This window comes from Candoia aspera, chromosome 7, assembly GCF_035149785.1.
Source record: "Candoia aspera isolate rCanAsp1 chromosome 7, rCanAsp1.hap2, whole genome shotgun sequence".
NCBI lineage: Eukaryota > Metazoa > Chordata > Lepidosauria > Squamata > Boidae > Candoia > Candoia aspera.
The window spans coordinates 48,087,779-48,113,948 of NC_086159.1; the positions used below are offsets into that span (position 1 = coordinate 48,087,779).

The 26,170-nt window shown below is 38.2% G+C and overlaps 1 protein-coding gene across 2 annotated transcripts in view; it reads right to left on the bottom strand.

The window, feature by feature from the left end:
- The window catches only part of SRGAP1 (SLIT-ROBO Rho GTPase activating protein 1), a 114,194-nt gene extending 88,357 nt beyond the window's left edge, over positions 1–25,837 (bottom strand). For both annotated transcript variants that reach the window (XM_063309261.1, XM_063309259.1), the window contains exon 1: positions 24,908–25,837. In XM_063309261.1, coding sequence (XP_063165331.1) covers positions 24,908–24,974 — 67 coding nt within the window. In that variant the 5' untranslated portion in view covers positions 24,975–25,837. The remainder of the gene's footprint in view (positions 1–24,907) is intronic.
- Positions 25,838–26,170: the final 333 nt, after the last annotated feature.

The window sequence follows — 26,170 nt, forward strand, 5'->3', positions numbered from 1 at the left end:
CTTCAGACAACAGTTCAATGCCAAATATTTAATTTTTTAGAAATGGGAGAACTCAGAGCCTTGTCTTCTGGCATTAATGTACAATACAATCATATAATACACAGTATATTAAAAAAATGTAGTACTAAGGCAAGCAACAAACCCTGTATGTCCTGAAAAGATTAAAAATATGACCATCAAGAGAATGGTCTATTATCCATTCACTTAAAAAAAAGGCCAGGGTGGACTCAGAGCTTAAACCTATGCTGCACAGCACAAAACTTGTATATTCTGTAGCTTTATTCTTTCTGCAGTAAAGAATCTAATCTAAATTGTGACTTGAGAGCCTGCAAGCTAGTCAATTCCTGAATAAGGGGTTAAATGTCTCAAGAGCTGAGATTTACTACAAACACTGGTGTAAGGCCTGGCAGATATAAACCCAAACCTACTGCAGTGGCATCATATGCAATGCAGTAGACCTTGATAGCACCAAGTTGAGAAGAGCTATAGTGAAGAAAGGCTCCGAGAGAAGAGATGATAGGCATCCAGTAGGGCTGGGACTTTTTGCAGGGCCAAGCAAGTAAGACTATTTATTTATTTATTTATTTAATTAATTTATTTAATTTATTAAAGCCATCCATCTACCACAGGAACTCTGGTAGTCAAAACAAATGATTACCAACATAAGCAGTAATAAACAGTCTTTATTGGAACTTTTGTGTAAACCTGTATACATGTACATACATGCATGACGTGCCTTTATGTATAAAATTTGTTTTCCTTTTTTTTGTTTTTTGTTTAAATAAAGAAAGGCAGGAAGAAAAAAACATAGCCTATAGACTATGTTTATTCTACATAGGCATAAACTCACTTGCCTGCCAAATGGCATTACTGACCAGTTCTTATTTTCATTAAGATAGGACTGAGGTTGCATCTTCCACATTTGCTCAGGACTAGGTTTTCTGGATGTACGTCCTGTAACTGTGTGTGTGGAGAAATTTTATTACAGCTGCCTCACACTGAGACTGGTGGGATGGGGGCAGTTGAGAGGGTGCTGTCATTTGGCAGAGCTTCATAGGATAATTGCTCCAGTAAAATGAGGTAAGACTCTCAACTGTATTCTTGGGAATTGGATAACCAATTTAAGGAAGAGAAAATAATCTTTTAATGAAATGAAATAATGTCTTAATAAAGACAATTAACATTAAGGTAAGATGAATCACTGTCGAGAAAGATAGTTTAAGAAGCAGACTTATTCTTGCAGGAATACTTATGTTTGAGAAGATATAATGAATTAAGGAGATTTCAAGTTAAATCCCTGTTTTGTTTCTGAGCTGCCTTGGAAAAGTTTCTATCTGAATAAAATATAGGGTTGCCTATTGCTTACTTCAAATGTTTTAGAGGAAAGATGGAAATGAGAGAATACAGAAAGTATATTTGATAAAGAGCAAAGTAATGTAAATACCAAGAAATGCAATTAGATGGTGAACAATTTCTGATTCCTCTAAGGCAGTCTTTCTCTACATGGTCTCCAAACACATTGAACTGCAATTCCCATTATCCTTGACCAGGACATACTTGCTCTGGATGACAGTTTAAGATGCCTGGAATGCATAGCTGAAGAAGAATCAACTAAAAATATGTTTGCAAATAAAATAAACTACAGATCAATGGAAAAGAGCCAGTTTGGCCTAGTGGTTAAGGCACCAAGCCAGAATCCAGGAGACTGTGAGTTCTAGTCCTGCCTTAGGCATGAAAGCCGGCTGGGTGACTTTGGGCCACTCACTCTATCTCAGCCCAACTCACTTCACAGGATTGTTGTGGGGAAAATAGGAGGAGGAAGGAGTGTTAGGTATGTTCCCTGCCTTGAGTTATTTATAAAAATAATAAAGGCAGAAAAAAAAAAAATCTAAAAAAAATATTCCCTTACAAATCTTTAAAACCCCTAAACTAAAAGGACAATAACAATGCAGCCTGCAGTAGCTGTATTATATTATACTCAGCTGAAATCCTCTAGGAATCACATTGCATCCATTAGCAATTGCTGAATTAAGCTTTTAACAGCCACAGTAGCCACATCCATTCATGCTGCTGACCTCTGCTTTTCTGAATGAATTAAGAGGAGGAAAATAATGTGGCTTCCACAAGGCTTCCCTTCCCTTCCAACACAGGAAATCCTGTGTGGTTAGACACACTATACATCATGCATGGGGATTTAATTCTATTCCCCTTAAAATGCCAACATTATCTGTACATCACAGGAAATTATTCCTTATTTTCAGTAGTTACAGGACAGTTTCTTTGGATTCAAGGTCAGCATGAATGCATCATTGCTTCCTTATCATTGCAAAGCAGCTGTATGGAGTTGCAAGACACAGTGCAGTTTCATGTTGCTGAATACCTCTTTTCATACAGCTAAAGCACATTTAGAGGAATTGGGGGGGGGGAATACTTTTGTACCCTGTATTTTTGTTCAAATGGTCATGTAGGTCCTAAAACATTCCTCAAAGAAATGAATATTGGGTAAGCAGAAGACAAACTGAATTTAAAACTTTTGTTCAATGATATTCAGAAAGGAATAGTAAGATATTGACTTAAAAAACAGGAAGTATAGTGCAAATGGGAAGCTGTCACCATGAATTCCTGCTCTCTGTATTGTCTGGAGGTACAGAGAAGTTGAACCTTTCCAGGTGCAGGGACTCCTGCACCTGGAAGTCAGACTTTCCACATCTTAATTAATACAAAGTCAGACCTTCCACATCTTAATTACAAAAATCAAGGAGTACTTTCTCCGGTATATTCTGAAGAATATGCCAGATACTTCCAATAAAGACAGCAGATCCTGGGTAGATCCACTGTAGAACCATATTACTAGGTCTACATAGTCTCCAGTTCTATGCAGTAAATACTGCAATATTTTGAAGTCTATGCAGCAAAATGTGCAATGATATCTCTATTCTCCCATAGGAGAATTATTCCAACCAGCAGAAATCAGAGCTGCAGTTGAGAGAAAACATCATGATCCTGGCAAAATGAATATTCCCCTTTAATTGGCTAATGAATTAATTCTGCCATTTTTGTCCTGAAAATTATTGCTAGTAAGAAATAAAGCACCCTTCTGCCATTCATCTTGTGCCAGTCTTTTCTTGTTGATATAGAGGATTAGAGGAAAAGAACAACAAAACTATTTCCTGAGCTTTACAAAAAACTTAGTGGATTTCAGTCAAGGGAAGAAAAAATATTATGAAGGAGGGCAGTGTTGGGCGGCATGGTGTAAACAACAGATTTCCTGATGTTTCATCGGCAACTGTGGCTGGAATCTTCAGAGGCAAAGTGGTCTCTTGAAGCCCAACACTGCCCAACAGATACTGGCTGTGAAAGCCTATGCCAGTATATTATGAAGGAGCTCTCATTCAGAACATTACTATTGTGTAGGGCAGTGTTTCTCAACCTTGGCAAGTTTAAGATGGGTGGACTTCAACTCCCAGAATTCCCCAGCCAGGTTGAAGTCCACCCATCTTAAACTTGCCAAGATTGAAAAACACTGCTCTAGGGTAACTAACCAGATGGATTACAGAGATCAACAGCAGGTCTCTTTTGGTCCAGGATTACCTACTGTTCCATCCATTTACAGATATTCATGGTTTGATCGTTTGGGTGTGAATGAATTATCACAAAGCAAACACAATGTCTCACAACTTCCTAGTTTTGTCATTATATAATATCATTTGAAGAAGAGACATCCAAGATATAAGAGATGAAAAGTGAACAGAAGGGCAAGAGATACTGTGATCATGGCTATTGATTCTAGGTAGGTAAATACCAAGTCAACAGAAATTTATTTATTTATTTATTTAATAAATATATAAATACATTTTGAGTTGTTTCTGATTCTTTGTTTTCTTCCCCCCCCCCTTTCTTCATTCAATTCACATTAGCATGGCAACAATTACTACAAAACTGGCTGGAAGTTCCAGTGCTGGCAGAATCTTACTCATGCTAGAGGGGAAAACATGCAGACATGACTATTTCTAGAAGCTTCAAGCAAGTGGTTGAAGTACTTTGCTCTACTGCAAAATTCTTAGCTGTATTATTGGCCAAACAGCTTGTATACAAGCAGCTGTCCTGAAGCAAAGAACTCCCTGAAGCATGTATTCCTGTGCCCTTGTTTAGTTCACTATAGGAGCAAATATCCACAAAGAGCTTCCCACAATGCACAATTTGCTTACCAGGCAGCCTACTTATAAAAAAGTATTATTAGCATGGCAGACATAAGCTTCCCTTTTGATATGTCAGCATATCAGGAGGCATGTTTCATCCCTTATCACGGCTTCATAAGTAGGAATAAATTGTACAAGAAGGTGACCTTAACACAATAAAAAACAAAATCTGCCTCTCTCTTTAAATGCTGAGAAAATATTCTTAATAATATTGCTGATGGGGTGGTCAGAGATAAGCTGTCAGACAAGAAAGACATCACTTGTTATCCCTTGAACTGTAAGGTAGTGTCGGGAATTTTAAACTTTGCTCAGTTCTAGAATGTTTCAAATGAACAGAGACAGAGAATCTATTCAGTAATTATGATGCAAAGAGTTAAAAAAAAGAAGCAGCAGCAGCAGCAGTGCTTTTCAGTTGAATCAGCTCATGTATTCAGGACAGATAAACTATGATTAATCAAGGGATAAAAAGTGATGTGTTGTGCAAGCATCTGTGAATGAGCCTGTTCAGGGTCAACCCATACAGATTCGGTTAATAGATAATTTCACTGATTTATATATAATAATTGTAGTTAAAGAAATTTAAAATATTGTGGGTTTTGTTCTGTTTAAAATATTTCTTAATGCTGTAACTGTCTTGAGCCACTAACAGAAAGAGGGAATACCATACAAGGATGCCTTGAGTTTTTGAAGAAATAAATTAAGAAGTAAACTTAGTAATTGTGAGCAATCTGTAGTTATTTTAATTTTATTGTAAACCACCCAGAGTCGCTCTTAGTGAGATGGGTGGTGACAAAATATGAAATATAACTAAATAAATAATAGGGACCCTAACAATTTTAGGTGTGCACAGTAAAAGTTTCTGATGTGATCAGTTTGCTTAAGCACTGAAAAAAACAGGTCCATGTCAGACATATGACCGCCAGCACGTAACTGGCCGAAGAAGTCTGCCAGAGAGCCAGTTAGTTTAGACAGTATTATTCCTCTGATGAGGATTAAGAAATAAGGGCTTTTTAAAAGCATGCATTTGCTGTCTTTTCTCACACATTTTTAAAACAGCCACTTAAAAAATGTGGGCTATAAATACTTACCCTGTTTATCTGGCCAGAAAAATGCTCTTTTCTGTTAGTTTATATGTTATCTGAACGGCAGCTTTAATGACCAAAACACTAACTCTGAAATATTCTTGCAGCTTGTATGAAATCAGTGCCACCACATTCATTCCTCCTGAAAATTTCTGAACTATGGAAAAGTTGAAGAACTTAGATACATTCTGGATTTGAAAGAAAGAAGGGCTCATCACTGTTGACCCTGAATCTTAGCAATTCTTCATTATTCACAGCAGTATTTCTCAAACTTGGCAACATTAAGATGTTTGGATTTCAATTTCCATAATTCCCTAGCCACCATGGCTAGGGAATTCTGGGAGTTAAAGTCCACACATCTTAAAGTTGCCAGGTTTAAGAAACACTGTTTTACAGCATAGCTAATAGGTCTTTGCTTACTTTCATCTTCAAACAGATGCATATGATTTCTGATTCTTTTTTGCTACCTCGGATTCATAAGTCTTAACAGAATATACATGTTACTAACCTAGTTTTTATTTATGCTACTTGATTGATAAATAAGTAACTTTATTGCAGTCATTAACCAGTACAAGGGAATTGGTATTCAAATATCCAAAATATCCAAAACTAAATTGACATTATCAGGATAATTAGGGAAAGTACATACAGACAAAGAATTTTGGCCAAAATATGCTAAGAGGCTTGTTCAGGCTACACATATGCAACAAGAAAAAAAGAGATTAAAATTAGCAATCCAGGTAATATAAACTTTGAAATAGCTATACAAAATACAAAATATAATACATATACCTACTCATACACATACATATACATTTACACACACACACACACATGCATATTTTTAAATAAAACAATGAAATTATCCAAAAGGGATTTAAGAATTATAAACTTCTCTTACAGAAGTCTCTATCCCGTCAATCCTGGGAAGAATATAGTATAACAGCTGACATTGCATGTATACACCAAAGCATAAAATAAGTTAAAAAGTAGCCAATGGTTAATGCTGAGTGTGAGCCATTTCTGGCTATCCATACACAGGCAGGTTAAACTGCTCTTAATTATTCTTTGCCTGATTTTGCATGCCACCACGCAAAACCTGGCAATCTTGTGTGTTATTTCAGGGTTGATGTCAGAAAGCAGAAAGCACTTATGCTGTTGATTGTTGTATCCTGTTTTGCTGGTCAGGAGTGGGGTAATTGGGGTGTTTTGAGGTCCTGCATAAAACTGGCAATACAGAAGAACACATTCGATGGTTTCTACCTGTCCTGAGTCACAAGGACATGCTCGTAATGGATATGGTGTCTTTTTATATCTTCCAGCCAGAAGAGAGAGCATTACATCAGGCTAAGGTAAAGGCCCTTCTCTGATTTGTGTAAGATACATAGCTGGTGCCAGAGTGTATCTCCGGCTATCTACCATGGGAAGCTGAGTGGTATTACCAGCACCTGTTTGATGGTCTATGTCAAACAGAACTTGATTAATTGTACAAATCAGGTGAGTACAACATAGGATAAATTGCTTTGTTTCTTCCTTGACATATACTCCTTTTATTACATCTTTGATTTGAGCAACTTATCCTAAGAATGATAGTTTTTAAGATAACGCACAAGCAAAAATCTTGTGCAACACTAGGAAACCAATATTTTTCTTACTTTATTACCTACTGACAAGATGTAGAGTTTTGTATTAAATATTTAAAATGTATTAAATATTTATTCAGGTGAAATATTTATACTCTGCCTTTCCCCTTTATAATTCAGGTTATCATGAAATCAGTCAAAGTAAAAGTAAATATACCTCACAACAACAAATCTTAGAAAAGAATTCTGAGATATATAGTATATAGACATAATGTTTAAAGTATCAGACAGCTCTTCAGACAAGTTTATTCTGGATCCTAGAATGCCTTTAATTATTTAAATCACTTATTTAGCAAAATAAATATAGAAATTACCACAGCAAAGCATTTCAGTTACTGTTAACCCTATGAAAAATCAATATGAGATCTCAGAATAGCTGTACCCTGGCATAGTCACTGTAAAAGAAAAAGGAAATACAAATGAAAATTAAATTTGTATCTCTGTATGTGTAATTTACATTTTTTGTATCATTTTCTCTCTGACCAAAAACCCTGAAAACTAGGGAAAACATGTATGCTACTAGACATCTCAATGCAAGATAGCCTCAACTTGGTGAAAAAAAAATTGAGATTACTTGTCTAAAGCAAACTCCATATTCTGGAATTATTCATTCTCTGTCACATGGACTGTATTATCTTCTGACTTGCATCCAATAGAAAGGGAGAAGTCAAAAGCCAACATATTTTGTCGTAAAAATGTTGATATTTCTGACTTCTAAACTTCCAACTTCCCCCAAAAAACAAAATCCCAAATTGCAATAAAAACTTATCACTGAACAATACAACAAAACAGGTGGATATTAAATTCTAAGTGCCTTCCTTAAAAAGATGTTCATACAGGAATAAAAATGGGGTCCTTCAATAGGAGGCTTCATAATCTAGATATGACTACTGAGAACAACTTCCTCTCCTAAATAACTGGAGGACAGGGGTAGAGAACGTACATAAAAAGCTAGTGAACTATTTGTAAAATAAATCATGTCTTGAGAGGGAATAATAAATATTTTAAAATATAACATAATGGCAGTAGTTTAGGCAAAAAGTCCAATAATAACATACCTGGATAACATAGCACCCAGACTTAAATTACTCTTTGTGTAAGCAATAAATTAATTCTACAGTCCCACATAGTTACCAAGTTATTTACAAGCTAGATTCCAAACTGTTATCCTTTCCTTTAACCATTCCCTACTATTCTTCTTTAACATACTGAGAGAACCCTAACCCTTGGGCCAGTGCTACTTCAGGTTTTAATAATACTGTATATATTAACTTCTAAACCCTTAATTATGAAAGTCAACTCCTAGCATAGGTTAAACTATAAAGGAAATTCTATAAATGTTTAACAACTTGGTATGTTATGGTTACAAATTCTTAATCAGCCCCTCCTAGTCAGGGAAATATTTTTGGGTAAATTCTCATTAATTCCACCCAGCAAGCTAACTGTTCATAATTGGTTTCTAATCCTTCACATCTGAACAATACCAGATTGCTAAAATAAAACCAATCTCTTGGAAACCTGAAGCTGCTGAATGTGTATACCTGACTAGTGGTAAATCTAGCAAAAATAACTATCACATTCATTAAATTTGCAAGGATCTCTTTCAAAATCCTTTCTAAAAATAATTCTGTTTAAACACAGCCAACCATTTGCAAGTATCAATCCTAGGTCCATTTAAAACATTTCCAGATGAGGAAGCTTTTTCACCTTCAAGTCTTCTAAGTTAATATTTGAGAGAGACAAGATTCTATTCAAATTACCACCCCTCAAAAAAGGATGCTATAGTCAACTCTTTAGTGCTTCCAGGGAACCAACAACCCATCATTTGGTGCTTCCTGGCCAATAAGCTAGTAGAGATATTTCAGCCAATCTGTGTTCAAACTGTAGGCCAGCAATGGAAATCAAAGCAAAACCCAGCTACCTCTGTCTACTGCTTGGAAATAGGTAAGTTTTTTGCAAAAGTGGTGTGATGTCTTACAAAAAAAAAAACTAGCAACTAAAGCAAGAGAAAGTTATAACCTGATGCAATCACACACCCCCAGCAGTGGCATCGGCTAAACTGTATGTTGGGAATGTGTCAGTTTACTCTGCAAGTAGATTCAAGACCTCATCTGAAAGTGACCTTAGATACAAATAAATTTCATTTGCTGACTTATATATCAACATATAATCTGCCCCAATCACATCACTTATGTCCCAATCTGGATCTACCATCTTGCTCCACTTTCCATAGCTTATCAAAACTAACATACTGCTATTGTCTCCAGGTGCTTTGAAGTTACAGTTCAATCAGCATTGTTTACCTCCAGCTTTTCTTATTGGCTAAGCTTGCCCTCAGCTTTTTCAGTAGGAAAACCAGATGGTGAATGAAGTGAGTTCTGTCTTAAAATTACAGTTTCTGAAACAGCAGCTCCTTACTGCCCTCCATTATCATCATCATCATCATGATGTATATTGTCATGAGTGCCGTTGAGCTAAAGTCATCAGCGCAATGGCACTCATGACAATGACAAGGAAATAGGTGAAGGGGTACAAGTTAAGTAGCCATCAACCTACAACGACTAACGGCCAACAAACAATAGCCAAATGAATCACGGAGCCACCCAAACCATCAGCGGCAATACAACGGGGATCGCCCAGCTGAAAGCAATCAGCAGAAGAATGGAAACCTGATGATGGGCGATCCCGGAAACCCTCACCCACCGGCAGGGCAACGCATGGGACAAAGGGGGGTGACGTGACCGTGAGCGAGGGGGCGCTGACCGGCGCGGGGTATTTAAACCCCGCACCGGCGCGCTCCTGTCACTCTCAGCTTTTTTCTACCAACGCTGTACCTGCCCTGCAATAAACCAGAGCCTGATTCGCAAGACAGTGTCTGAATGTTATTCAGGGGGAGGCAGCGCATGACATATATGCTGCCCAACTCCTAGAGACTGCATGTGTATACATGTGAAAGAGACAGACAGACAGACAGACAGACAGGGAGGGAGGGAAAAGTAGAAAGAATGGGATGATTGTGTATGAATGGTGGTACGCGCATGAGTAAATCAATTTAGGCTTCATCCCTACCCACCACTGACATGTAACCTTTCCAGGATCAAAGGCACTCCTAGGGTGAAAAAGGTAGTTCCCCCCCTCCTACAGAACATGATTACATAATATAGAAGGAAAGGGTGGGTATAATAACTTACTATTTCTTTTTCTGTCACTGAGAGGGACATAAGAGATGAAAACACTATTTGGCTACACACAGACATTTAATTGAAAGTTATGGTAAAATTGTTACTAATCTTAAATAAAATATATAAAGTCCATTGACATTGACAACAAAAAAATAGTCTGATAATAATGATATAATAGGGTATATCAAGATTATAATTCATTATTAGGTTATCCATGAAAGCCATTCTCGAATCAAATTGAATTATCCATTCAGTCGTATCTGACCCTTGGCGATTCCATAAGCCAGCTCTCTCCATGATTTACAGTCTTGTACAGCTTCATTCAGTTGTTTTATATTTTGGCCTGTGTCTGCTTTGATTACATAGAAACCCATTCTATGGTGAAGTAAAACATAGCACAGGCTTTTATCTTTCTGAAGACTATATGCTATTAATTTTAACCTTGTGATCAGTGTCAGTCTTTTATATAACAAGGACAAAACTTTTCTGAGGTAGGTGAATCATTACAGAAAAGGCTAAGTGAATTGCTATTATTTTGAGTGATCTATGAGTTCTAGTAATTTGACTAATCTATGAACATACAGTGATTGTATTTTATCAATGAAAGAAATACATTTATAGCTCTGTGCTGACTTGCCTGCCAAAATAAAGAATTGGCAGCACTTGAGAAACTGATCCTACATACCTACCACTTTTCATATTAAAATATTATAGCAGTAATGAATAAAGAAATATTAGTTTGGTATTACGAACAGATAGCATGTTAGGATATAGTATCAATATAAGGAAACACAACTGATTTCAAATCATGCATATATAACTATGAAAGCCTCAGTCAATAACTAACTCACTGTTATGAAGAGTAATAAGTTATTCTATATCTTTATTGTAAATATTTGCTCTATGTTCATACAGATTTCAAAGTTACTTGTATTATTGAACTTAGAAGATTGCAGGTTATAAAATAAAGACAGTGATATAGCTGACAAATATAGTGCCAACATGTATAGACAGGAGTTGAAAGCTCTTGCTATGTGTTGATTTACACTTTTTAATACTGCTATAATTTTATAACCTTTTTGAACTATGGTGAAAACACCATTCAGTTCATTTAAAAGTCAATCTCAAAATTTGGCAAAGACTTTAAAAGATGAAAATGCCAGACTTCTTGTTATTAGGCTTATATCATCTGCAGACAATGAAGTAGCTTTCCAATCATTCATCTTCCTTTCTATGCTCCAGTTGAATACTCACACACATCCTTTATATTTTAAATACATTTTCCTCTATTTTGGGGCTGTCCCATATCAATATGGAGCACTTCTCATCTTTTTCATTCATGTAGGGGTTAAACTGCTGTGACCCAGATTCTAGTCCAGCCTTGGTTACAGCAGCCCACTAGGTCACTTGTGCTATCACTTTCTCTCAGTCCAGCCTAATTCACTGGGTTGCTGTTGTGGGGAAAAAATATAGACCATCTTGACCTCCTGAATGAAAGGTGATATAAATGTAATAAATAAATAAAATATATATTTCTTAAAATTGGCTTGGCATTTTTGCAATATTGTAGGAATGAGGAAAGTTTACTTTGGAAGCTGAGTTAGTGTGGTCAGTTTCTTTTACCCAGAAAGCACTCCTGGGAATCTTTCTTAATGAAGAATTAACTTTAAGAAATGGCTATTTCATCCTTTCACTGAAGAGAACTGTTTTATTAATAAACAGAAAAACACTTTTACAGAGTGGATTTTTCCCTCAGGCATTAACTTTAATCTAAAAGGTATCCACTATTAAATACTTCTGCAGAGAAAAGGCAAATCTGAGCACTGATGTGCTGCTTCACACAATCCTATTTTAACATCTGAACAATTAGGCAAAGTATTTTTTTTAACTATCTGCCATGTTCCTAATTCACCTGATAATAGAAGTCCCGAAGGTACAAAATAAAAATGCAATAAAATCCAACAACAATTACAACAAATAATATATAAAAATAACTAATCAATTCAAGATATGAAAATGTTCTCGAAATGGAAGCTTGGAATGCGAGAAATGTGTTTACATGATGCTGAAAAGATCAGTGTGACGATATTAGTCCCAGCAAGACTCTTGGGAAAAGACATATACAGAATGGAGCCCACAATCTTACTGCCATTTACCCAACACTGGTATTAAAAACAAAGTAAGGAAGGTATGCAGAGCATAGCCTTTGGGTTCTGGAATTCTTTCCAATCCTTTTACCAGCAGTGGCCATATGCAGCACGTATATATTATATATAATATTATATTATATATCTATATCTATATCTATATCTATATATCTATATATGTTTGTTTGTTGTGGTACAAAGTAACACGCACGTGTACTTCCATCTTCCCCTCATATTGCATCTGCCTGTTCTGTGAATGTGTGCACTGGGAAGCAAAGAGGAGGCTGCATATGTTCTGGGTCATGAGATCAGGAGGGTAGGGGCTTAGAATGGAGCATCTGGCAACAGTCCAAGGCACTGCCCGAATCTCTCTCCCATGGGGAGCTTTGGAATTTTTTTCTATGTAAGCCCAAGCTGGATCTGACCCGTGTTTTTAACTCAATCTTTCTTTCACCGGCTTCTCTCATGATACTAAATTTGGTCCTTTCTATTTTGTTTTCTGAGAGTTATCCTGCTGATGGATGGACAAAGAGACAAACCACTGATGGATGGATAAAGAGTCTTGAGTCCCTTTACATAACTTCTATCCAATATTCCATTGGGTTGGAAAAAAACCAACAGCAAAAATGTTCTAGCAAATTCCACCCTCCATCATAATTATTTCAAAGAAAATTCAAAGCTTAAAAGTCATCCATGCTTTTCCATGCTGATCTTGTGTGTAAATAGATTCATATATCATGCAAAGCCATTAATGTAAGGTTTTTGAGAATGTGGCTCTTTCTAGCTCAGTGACACGTGTAAAGCCAAGAAATATACTTATGGACAAGAAAGTGGAAATGAGAAAACTGCAGCCTATAAATACAATGGTATTAAATCCCAAATAAATAACCAAAAGAATCAGTAAAATTATCTGGAAAAAGAAAGGTGAAGGAGAAGCCATTTATTGAAACCACTCCTCAACAAATATGTAAATCAATTTCACAAATGTTTGGTTAAATGGCTGCTTCCTCCTTACTCTTGTCTTCCTGAAAATTGTGTTTAAAAAGTTGACATTCTGACAAATTCCAAATGATGTTACTACTGTCAATGATACCGCTTCAGGTCTCCACAGACTGCATCAGTGTAACACTGTGGATGAGGGCGGTAGCATTTTAGTGCAGAAGGATGAATGAGGCTTCTGAAACATCAAAAAAGCTAAAATGGGGTGAAGTGGTATGGTAAACTTAGAGTTTACTTTAGGCTCCTATAGAATGCTTTTAATTTTGCAGATTTGGTGGTTCAGTAAGGGTAGAAAATGAGGATCTCCCTGCAAAACATCTGAAAAGTGTTGGTTCAGGATTTGTTAAAAAGACTTGTAACAAATGTGAAGTATTTCAAGACTATTACTCTGAGAAACTGATTTCTACCTCATGATGCCAAGTGTTGTAACCATGCCTCCCATTCATGAAACATCTGCTTTTCCCTTATTAGTTATCCTAAACTTTCAAGGCAATCTTTGCAAGATTACAGGCTAGAAACTTGTTTCTTTAAAAAATGAATATTAAGTGGAATGCTTAAGACATTAGATGTACATTGTTTAGGAATCCTATAATTTCCCAGTTGTTTACAGTTGTTTGGTTTAAATCCCTACTCTAGTTATGGTAATTTGATGAAGACTTGCCCCACTTATCTTATTGTGAGATAAAATAGTCAGCTACCAGGGACAGGGCTCTGTTGGATTTGTCTCAGGTTACTCCTATGTTTTCAACTCATGAATAACTACTGGTACAGCTTATACTGTATACTGAGATGTTTTCTGACTGCAATTCTATATTAGAAATCTAAAAATAGGCAATCGCCAGCACAAATCTCAAAAAATATTTTTCTTGATAAACTAAACATACAGGGGAACTAGTGAAGAGGATAAGGAAAAGAGAAAGAAATTGATGGAATTGATAAAATAAAGTTTTTAATAAAACATGTATATCAGAGAGGTGACTCTGCTTGGGTCTGAGCTACAAATAGCTACCATCGCTCATTTTGAGCAGCATCTCATTCTAACTAAATTGAAGACAAGCCCCACCCTCAATTTACTCATTGTTTGGTGGGGCGAAAATAACTCATATTCCTATGAGATAAATAGGGCAATACTAGGATATTGAATTAAAATGGAAGAGCAAGGAGATTATACACATATAGATGGCAACAAAATAATAGGGTCCTGTAATATTGTTGGTAAGTTCTGAGTATAGTTTTGTTGAATAGTTTGCCTTGCTGTTTGTTCTGGGCTATACTGCCTAACTTAGTGCTATTTGCCCTGCACTAATACAGTTTATTTGCTTGTCTTTTTCTTTGGTTAGGTTTAGTTCCTTGGCAGCTCTTGACTCAAACACCTCTTCCTCTTCCATTTTATTCCAAACGAGCCTCCAATTTTTTGGAAGCATTAGATGTCATATTATTCACCTTATTTGTAGCAGGTATGTTCTCTGTGGTGAAAAATACGTACAATTCTTTCACTGCTTGGGCTCTAAAAACACAAAGAATCATTTCTCTTCTCCTTTCAAATAGAAGTGGAAACTGATCCATATGAACTGACTAGAGAAGTTCATATGACTGTTTTAGTCCTTGAAGGTCACTGCTGAACATCCAAGTTTTATTTTTTATCTCAGTTGCCAGATGAACCCACTAATCACTATGTCAGAGTTTTGGGCGCCACTGGGGAATTTTACTGATGGAAACAAATTGCCTCCAACTGTGTGAGAAACTGTTATTGAAATGGAACTTAACTTTGGACAAAACTAATGAAATAGCCGGGCTCTTCCTCTACTTCCCTTACAGCCCATTATCTTCTGAGAGTCAAGTGATCTTCTCCAAATCTGCCCAACTTAAATCCTCTTCTTTACTATCAGTGCCAAAAAATGCATTATGTAGCAAGATCATATCACTGTTTACCACACAATGTTACATGAACATGTAGGAAAAGAAAACATGCCTGTCAAAGTTTGCAAATCTACAGTCCAAGCTCTCATGGATACATCTTCCAATATTAATAAATATAATACTCCTCCAGGGGTGGCTTGAGTGTCACAGAATATTATCTGTTTTCTCCAACACATCAGGCAACGATCCCTGTCAGAAAGTTCAACTGTAATGCTGATTATCTTGTCCTTATGCTACTTTTTTTGTAACTTTATTGAAAACATTTTGCTGCACTGAATATATGTCTCTGTCCACTTGATATTAAACCATAAGAATATGGTTTAATATTCTTAATAATGGGCATAAAAGGCTATTACAGTTCACTTTTAAGATATAAAGAATACTGTATGCTATCAAAAGAAAAATGGATCTTGCACAGAAAAGAGCTCCATTATTGGGGTGGAATCATCAGAGAGATCTTTGGAACCTTTTGGAACCAAACAGCATAAACCCAGTACTGAACTTGCCAGGGCCTCCATCTGCAGAGTGATTGCTGAAGTTTTGGGCATGGGAACACATTTCAGACATCAGACATAAGTTAAAGTTATATCCAATATAAGTGGAGGAATGTATCTATAACTATACACTAGCTGCTTAAGGATGAGATTTTGCAGTACAGTGATGACATAATAGACCCTAAGGATTCTTCAGAAAGGGACTCTCCCATTTTGCTGATCAGAAATCAAATGGAAGAGTGTGCAGAATGTTCCAGAAGTAATAGGATAGTCAAAATTTGCAGGAAAACAGAAACAAAAGATAAAATTTATGTTTAAAAAATGTAACTGTGTATGTGCAGAAGACAGTAATTATGATAATAACAAATTAGCATACTTCCAGTATTATGTTTTAGTGTATGATAAGACCATCCATTGAGCATGATGCTTTCTCTACGTATGTATGAAGACGTTTTGACAACATGCACACAGAACTAGCACATAGAAGTATCAGCTTTGCACAAATTTGGTTACAGATTTACTACTATTATTACTACTGGTTCTTCCTAGCACACAATTGGCTGAGTACAGTTTTGCAACCAATGTGCTGCTGTGGGTGCTACAAGGCCACTATCCTTGTCGAAGTGCTTTGTCTATTGCTGTGATTTTACCTTGATTCAAATCCAGTTTATCATGGACTAGATCAGTTTCAATTTGCCTCATTCAGGTTTTCCTTGGTGCCCTGCCCTGAACTTTTTATCCATAGAATCATTTCTCCAGAGTACTTGTATAGGTAGCAAACTGGATCCATTCTGCAAATATGCCCAAACCATTTCAGCCACTGTTTTTGGATTTAATTGGCTACTGTTGGTTGGTCAGCATTGCTGACAGATGGTTTCATTTCTTATGCAGTCCATCAATGTCATGCCAAGGATCCTATCAAGGATCCTCTATATCTCTGGCAGATGGTTCTCATTTCTTATGCAGTCCATCAATGTAATAAGGATCCTTCTAAGACAGCATATATGAAAGCTTTCCCATTTTTGGATCTCTGGCTATAGCCCAGATTCAGCTCCATATAATAGCACTGGTAGTATCAGTGACTAAAACATTCATATTTGGGTGTATTATGGTAATGTTAGGCTTTCCCCGTAGGCACCAGATGAATGAACCAAAAGCTGTGGTGGTGGTACCTATTTGTTCTTTTGCTTCACCTACCGAGGTGATCTTCTTTTCCTGTATTATGCAGCTGAGATTTTTGAATCAAAGGTGAGTTATCAGAGGGCTCCCAGTCTGCACTGGGGGATGCCAAGGACACATCCTTTTTCCAATGCAAAAGGCACCATCCTGAGATACCATCCTGAGAAATGTCATCACATGGAATTGATTTGGCCAGGAACATCATCAACTTCTTATACACAGATGACAATGCAATTTTTGCTGATGAAAATGTGGAAGCTGTTGGCAGATTGCTAGGAAAGCAATTTGGCCCAGGAGAGATCAGAAAAGTCACACACCAGGCATTTCTATAAAAATAATTTTATTTACAGTAAGCAAACATATTTACAGGCTCTCAGTGAGAGCTGCTTAACTCTCTACATGCCTACACAGAAGGGAAACTGAAACTAAAACAAGTCCAGGCAAGTTCTTCCCCCCAGGTGCAAAAATTAACATCCGAAAAGACAATTAAATTCAACCTCTTCACCTGGCCAAAATGATTAGTTACCATAGTAACCTTAATCTGTAGTAGAAAACATATTAACAGAAGCCACTGATATCTTCAGTGACATAAGGGATGCAGCATGGCCATCTGAAGTGGTCATCCACATGGAAACGATGAAAGTGCTGACCACTGATCTCTCACCAGTGATCTTAATTAGGGCTGAGATCATACAACTAAATGAGTACAATATGAATTTAAATACCTCAGCTCCACAGGTTATACCTTAAAACATACAATATCTCAAAAATATACAACCCATTTCGCTGATTAGAAATCAAATGGAAGAGCGTGCAGAATGTTCCAGAAGTAATAGGATAGTCAAAATTTGCAGGAAAACAGAAACAAAAAATAGAATTTATTTTTTAAAAATGTAACTGTGTATGGGCAGAAGACAGTAATTATGACCTAGTGAAAGCTATTTAAGAGTTGCCAAAACCATGTAACACAGAGGCCTTTTATCCTCTCTGGACTTTACATTATTCAAGTTTTGTTAAATACATTGCCATTAAGATAACTCCATTGAGCCTCCTTTTGAAGGGTAAAGAGAAAATTACCCTTGCATGAAATATATCGTAAGTATCATAATAAATAATGATTTTGAAATAATTTCTAAATTAATTAACAACTGCTAAAATTTTACTTCATTCTTCTTGATGCCATCACGCAAATAACTGTAACCATGGACAATTCTGAACACTCTTGTGCTATATTGACACAAACAAGACAGAGAATCTGTATTTTTCAGCATCTAGTGCTATCAGGAACATTAACAAAAACAAAATTTGAAAAAGTTGTTAGTATGTTTTGGGACTGTGTGACACTTTGGAACCTCTTTGTGTGGTAGAAAATTCACTTTGATCATAAACTTATTTTGAAATTATTATCACACTTGTAGTCAATAACAACTTGACCTTGACATTTCCCACACATGTATTGAAGTAGGGTAGAGAAAATAATGAGGAAAAATACTAAGGCTTGTAGGCACAATAATAGTCTGGAATTCTTGCTGAATTCTCTGAACACCAGGAGACACATGAGTGGAGAAGAAAGATATGTGAAGGAATAGAACAAAGAAGGAAAGTGGAGGTGAGAAAGAGGCAGTTTACAGGAAGCAAAGGGATTCAGAGGAACATGGAAGAGGGATATCAATAACGTGGAAAGGAATGTGTACAAGATGGAATGGGAAGGACTCAAGTGTGCAGAGGAAGGACAGGAACAGGGAGGAACAGAAAGCAGAAAGAAACAAGACTGAGACCAAGATGGAGGAATATGGGAAAGGAAGAAAAGAGATGAGAACATGATGGGTGGAATAAGTGAGAAACAAAAGAAGAGAGGCTAAAGGATGAATAAGAGTTAGAGGAGGGCCAAGAGTCATGGAGGTTTTATATGTCACTGGCCAATGACATAAGCTTTGGTGGAGGTAAGAGTGCTGGTGCCTCTTTCTCCACCCTTGTTGAAAGGCAAGGCAGCTGCTGCTATTGCTACTGTATCACTGCAGTCACTGGGGGAGGGAGATGCTACTGCAATTGTCGCCACTTGAAGTCAGGGAAGGAGGAGGAGGAAGAACAGCTCAGTACAGTGCTGGTTGGAAACTTGTCTTCCCCATCATTGCTGCAACTATAGCCTTTGGCTAAGTAAAGGATTTATTTGGAAATGCAAAATAGTTGCAGGCCATCACTGCCCATGACCTACTATGCTTTCTCCCATGTTTTTGCCTGCTGTTAGATTGGGGATTGTGTGAGAGTCAGAGGGTGGCTGTACAGGGCCTCCCAGAGCCAGAACAGAGAATATTCCCTCAGCTCATGAAGTCCTAATGGAAGCAGGGGGCCAAGGAGTAGGAGGAATGTCAAGCTGTGGTTATGTTGTCATTTCAGTGGTTGAGAGAGCCATTGGCAGAGACAGCCTTTGGCCAGACAGCCAGGTAAACCTTCATAGGTAGTATCTGAGGAAGTGTTAAGGACCTCAACGGTTAGCTGGAACCGATCATGGGAACATCAGGAGTGCAGGGGAGAATTACACTGTGATGGACAGAGTGTGATGGCCCCTTAACTTAGGTAGTTTGTTCTAGGAGGGATCAGCAATTTGTTGCTGGTTCTCCTCTTCTAGGCAGCGGCTGCCTTGCTTCTAGATTCTGGTTGTTGGATTGGTAGGGACCTTAGCCTCAGGCTGCTATTAGTGAATGCCAGCTCCTTGTGTAATAAGATATTACTCCTTCCCAACCCTGTCTGAGAGAGATACATAGAGCTGGCATGTATAACCATGCCCGCATTGGCAGAGCATGGCAGATAAGCCCTATTTGAGATCTGCCAACAGAGTTTAGTGTACCTGCAGCTACAATTCGAAGACTGGGAACCAAGGTGACGAGTATCATACAACAGGCCTAGTGATGATCAGATACCCTGCTCCACAGGTACCCACATTTGAAGATTCAAGAGACTGTCAATGCTTTGTTAAAGGAGGAGCTAATACCTACTGCCCTAAAAGCAGTGATTTGTTCATTCTTAAAGATACCATTCTTTGATTCAGTCATGTTGGTGAATTTCAGCCCAATCCTTTCTTTTGTAGGAAAGATTCTGGAGAATACAATATGGTATCAGTTGCACAGGACAAAGCAAATTACAGGTAGTCCTTGATTAACAACCATTTGTTTAGCAATAATTCGGACTTATGACAGTGCTGAAAAAAATTACTTATGACCGTTGCAGCATCTCCACAGTCAGGAGATCATAATTTGGGAGCTTGGCAACCAGTTCACATTTATGACCGTCACAGCATCCCGTGGTCATGTGATCGCCATTTTCGACCTTCCCAGCTGGCTTCTGGCAAGCAAAATCAATGGGAAACCATGTGATTTGCTTAATGACCACATGATTCACTTAACACCCAGGGTGATTGCCTTAATGACTGCCACAAAAAAGGTCATAAAATCGGATAGGATTTGCTTAATGACTGCTTCACTTAGCAACTAAAAATCCAGTCCCAATTGTGGTCATTAAGTGAGGACCACCTGTATTTTGTTCCCTTTCAGTCAAATTTCAGGCCTGGGTATAGATGGAAACTGCAATTGTTGCTCTTACAGATGACCTACAGTGGGACCTGGATGAAGGGACTGTAGCCACCATGGGTCTACTAGTCCAATTAGTAGTGATACCACCAAACACACTATCTCTCTGGACTGCCTGCAAGTGTTCAGGTATCAGGGCCACAATTTTACAGTAGCTCTACGCCTTCCTTAGTGAGTAGTTCCAGTCAGTAGTGATAGTGAATGAACACCTGAACAACCTTGGCCACTACTTATGAGGTGCTCCAGATCTTGGGTTTCTCCCCATGTTGTTCAACATCTAAGTAAAACCTCTGGAAAAGATATGTCAGTTCAGGGTGAGGTATCATCAGTATGCAAGTGAAGCCCTATGTCTATGGTCAAGCAAGAGATACCCTGGATGCCTTTCTACCATGTCTGGAAGTTCTGAGGAAATGGATGGGATGAAGCAAGCTAAACTGAATCCAACAAAATGAAGTTGTTGTCTGTCCAGAAACCAACTGATTTACTGTTGACTTCAATAATAGCTCTGGATGGGATTACATTCCTTACAAAGAAGCAGGTCCACAACTTGGGAGTTGTCTAGGATTTTCCTTCTTCTTGATCAGCAGGTGGAGATTATGGCTAGAGAACACTTCACTCATACCAACACCTGTATTGTGGAAGTTGCATTGATTACCAATATGTTTCCAGAACAATTCAAAGTGATGGTTATGACCTACAAAGCTTTTCATGGCTTGGGTCTGAGTTACCTGCAGGACCATCTTCTCTGAATAGAATTTGTCCTATCCTGTGTGTTTGATCTGGGAAGGGAAGATTCAGATCTCCCAACCTGGAATGTGAGAGGATGGAAGCAGGCCTTTTCAATAGTGGAACAGATTGTTCCACAAAGCCCAGATGGCTCCAAAGCTCTTAACAGTTAGAAAAGGTGGTGAAGACAGTGCTCTCCCACCATGTGTTTGAGGCTCAAGAGCCATCATACTGGGCTATTGTGGCTATTTGTGTCTTATGCTATTTTGTTTAATTTTAGAATTACAGAACATAAGGAATTCTGAAGGTTCCTTGGAGATCATCTAGTTAATTTTATTTTATTTTATATTCTATTTTAATGTTATTTATAATGAGTAATTTCTGGTGGTTTCAATTGACTGTTATTATATCATGTTTTTTTGTATTTTGTCAACCACCCAGAATCTTGCAAATGGGGCAAAATAAAAACTGTGTAAATAATAAATTATTCAAAATATGAGGACTGAATTGTACAATTCCAAAGATAGCCAAATGAATGAATTAGCAAATGAATGAACTTTGATTTCCAACCTTAATACCTTCCTGGCAATTGCAATATGTGACAATCTGTTTCTACAAATGTTATGGAAGTTATGCATGAAACAGTAAATTCATTTTGCCTTCAGAACAGATAGCACCCTTGAAGAATGATCACATATTTGTTAATACTAGACAATATCTCAAAAGATTTTCATGCTATACAGTAACTGAACATACATGATGTTGAGTTACATCAACTGTCTAATTGTAATGACTGGGTGCTACAGAGATATCACTTAATACTACCAGCCTCTTTACAAGCAAGAGTAGTTAATTTGACTAAACAGTGAGCCAGAAAAACTACTGATGATCAGAAATGGACAAGCACATTATGGAAGCAATTAAGAACTATCTGACCTACACCTCAAGAGGTGAACTCAGAAACATTTGATATCCCATTAACTCCAGTAGAATATTATAATGGTCCACAGGAGAATCTTGCTTAGGGCCTAATGGACTTTTGATAAACAAATAATGGTAGAACATCATTCCAAATGGCCTATAAACAAAGCAATTCAGTTCATTTCATGCTTGCTTTTTTTTTCCAAGAGAGGATTTTCCTAATAAAATAGCAACTGATTAGATACAGCTTACTTGATTTGAAATGGAAAAATACTTCTGGCACAAAGGGGTAAAACACAAAGCTATTTCTTTATATCTTCCAAAGGGGTGGTAGAAAGAATGAAGAGAACTGTAATAGTTTATCATTAGCCACATTCCAACACTAATTCATGAAACTCTATTGCCTATTAAACTACTACTCATTCTACTATAGAAAGATCACCATTTGAACTGATGAAAATATATAAAGCCTTTGTACAACTGACTCATCAGGAACAACTTACAAGGTTTTGTACAACAACCTATCCTGTCAAAGTAGACATTTCTAACTGAGTCCAGAGGAAACAGCTGAGAAACAAGCACTGTGTCCTTTAAAAGGGTGCCAAAGACGTATCTTCCAACAAAAGTTATGGTAGAGGTCAAGCTGGTCTGTAAAATGAAGAAAGGGTGTCCCAGTATTTGGGACTAAGATAATTCAGTGGCATTTCAGGAGATTCAGTTAAATTAGATATGAAACATTTTATAATTGCCTAAGACTAATCAAGCAAACAATAACTGAGTAATCTAAAAAGGATTTTGCTCTGAATTTTGTTTTAGTTTTACTGAACAAATAAACGAAATTAAAAAACAAATCTTAACCAAGGAAGACAAATCATTCAGTAATCTTATTACAAAGAAAGTTTAGAAGAATACATAAAAAGCTGCTAAAGAGTTCTCAGTATTTCATCACAAGTTTTTAATGGAATCTTGCAGGTCTGTTAATAGTTATAAAAAGATGGTATGTGTGTTATGTGTGCATTTATATTTTGAATTAGAAGTCTGTTTTAGTGAGGGAGTTGTACAGAAAGGAGGTGGAATGAACAGAATGAGATGGAGTAGAATGAAAGAACAGAGCATAGTTCTTAATAAAGCATGTTATTGTGATCCCAATTTGAATCCTTGGATAACAGGAGCCTCTACTGCACCACTCTCTCTATCAACATGCTATATATTAAGATTTTGGATAAACAGTGTTATAAAAACTCAAAATGACCACCATCTTGGATCCTTTAATAGAGACATGAAAGCCAGAAAGAAAAAAAAAATGTTTATGAAGTATTTCTTACTATGAACTGAATGCAATGCAAAATAGTCCAAAATACACCAAATTAAGAACTAAACTAATAAATGAAAGGGTAGAAAATCTTTACTTAATGATGGCTACATTCAAAAGCAATAGAAATTGCTGACAGTATTTCAGGTTCAGAAATGAAACCGGTTAAACAAGACTTTATGTGACAACTCATGTCGTCTGAACTTCCCATCACTACTTTTTCTATCTTTTTTCTGAAAATGAGCTTTCTGTAGCCATTTGATACAGTGGAGGACAAAGTCCAGAAAACACAATGTGTTTACTACAATATTGATAGTTTGTTTGGTTTTTAACTTTAAACTTTTTTACTTTTAAACAAACAAAAATGGAGAGACGACCCTTAGAGTTCCACAGCTTGTAGCTCCATTTGTAACTGAATGGATAAACTTTCCAACTGTATATATCAAATATATGTTGTGAGCAAACCAAATTGTATATATTTTATTTTAAAAAGTGACTACAGTACTGCATGTATTTCTATTTTTCCCATTCTGTGAACTCCAGATAAGTAGATGGAAGATTTTGATTATTTCCTATATACATTTACTGGAAAACTGCCACAGTGTATGGAAGAACAGCTGCTACCCAGAAAATAGAATGAAAAGTAGAGTTCTTCAAATATAATTTTTATAACACACATTCAGTACATGAAAAAAAAGTAACAACTGAAGAAAAACATACAAAATAGCCAAAGCACTATGTTTCTCTTTGGCTCTAACAGGCTTGATTTTAAGAGAATTTTGAACAGTCCTGATGGATTGAATGAAAAGTGAATACTCACTCACTGAATATATATGGGAGATGTGAACCAGTTACAACCCTCCCTTCCTCAAATTAATATCCAACAGAATTTAATAAAAATAAGGTTAAGTAGACAAATTCATGCACATCGCTTAAAGAAAGGGAAATTAAGCATAGCAATTGTGATCATGTCATTATAAATGCATAATGAACTATCAAAAAAATTAGACTCTTCCAGATCACTGCTCAGGAACTGTTGTAAAGATGGCTGGTAAGCCTGTATAGGGTCTCTTACCAGTGTCCCATCCACCCCTTTTCCTCTGAGACTGACTGACGAACTGGATGACTCTGGGATGAGTCTCTCCTGAAAGTTGGAGCACTTATCACCTAAAATGGTTTAATTTTACCCCATGACAGAGCTGCCCACATCAACAGCAATTTATCCTACCACAATCCATCAACAGCTTGAGTGATACAAAGGTGGATTTTCTGTCAACCTTTTCAACCAATGCAATTTATCTCAAGAGTGCCAAGATTGTAATCCACTTTAGTATCTGTGTACACAGACCATGCCGGAGCTATCTTTTCCAGGCTGATTAATCCGGAAGGACGGATTTGCACTCTGTCCTTGGCGCGAAGAGGGCAGGGAGGCGCAGCCAAACAGGTGGTGGTGGCGGCGATGGGGGAAGAGAGGGAAACAAACTACAAGCATCCTGACCCACCCCAGATTTTTTACCTTTCACTTGACTTTCGTACTCGGCTACGATCTCTTTGTCCTTTTTGAATCTGCTTGAGGATGACATTATCCACACGATTTTTTCTTCTTACACCGCTAGAGAAGACTCCGGAGTTGGGATTACAGGATTATTGTCTTCCCACAGAGAAAGGGGGACCGACGGGGTTAGGCGCGGCACTAAGCAACGCGTCCCACGCCAGAGCCTGCCGGTTCTCGGAGTTGATGGCGCAGGTCCTCCCAGCTCACCTCCACAAAAAAGAGGGGCTGAAGATAAGCCTTTACACTAATCCTGGGGCGGGCACCATCTCCAGCAGCAAGAATTGGGTAAGGGAGAGCAGCAAGCGGCGGGGCGTTCGCCTCCTTTCCCTCCCTCCCGCGGCTGCTCTTCTCCGAAGCCTCGCTTAAGTCAGCGGCACCGTCGAGCGGCCCCTCGAAGCATCGCCTGACTCTCGCGGGGAGAAGGGATGGATCCCGGGTCGTGCTCGGCTAGTCTCCGGCGCGTCCGGCGGCACTCAGATTTCTGTCGGCAGCTGTTATTGCTGTTGTCGCCTCCTCCCGGAGAGCAAGAGCTACGCAGGCGACCCACTCCCAAGAGACCTGGGCGAGGCGCCGTCTAACCTCGATCTCCAGCAGCCCCTCAAAGCGTCTCCCGGAGAAGTCCGCAGCCTCGCCCTCTAAACAAAGTTCTTGCACCCACTCGCTTCGCTCTTTCCTCCGCCGGCTCCCACTCGCCTCTCCTCCTCCGGCTGCTGCTGCCGCCAAGCTTTCGGCTGGACCCACCGCTTTGCCGCCGCCGCCGCCTCAGCTGCTCGCCTGAAACGGGAAAGGGGAAACGAACAGCCCATCCGAAGGCGCTCAAGCAAAGAGAAAGACTTTACCCTCCTGCCCAGCGGTGTCCAAGTGCCTATCGGGTTCTTTCCCCTCCCTGCGCGGAGCGACGTCTCTCGCAGCCAACCGCAGCCACGCAAGTTCCGCTGCCGCCCAATGGTGGAGAGTAGAAGGTGGGACGTAGCGAGCGAGGTTGCCGAGTGCCTCCCGGGGTGAAGAAGCGAGCGGCCTGTGCCCAGGCTGGCGCTGGAAGCTGTGCTTAAGCGCCGGCTTTGCTAAACGCGGCGCTGCTAAGCGGGAGTCAAAGCAGCTGCAAAGGGGGAGGGACGGCAGTTCAGCCGCGCGGTGTTGCTCCTCTTCCCTCGCCCCGCGAGCCTCTGGTGAGCGGGGATTTGCTGGGGAAAGGAATGCGAGGCGACGATAAGGTGTTGGAAA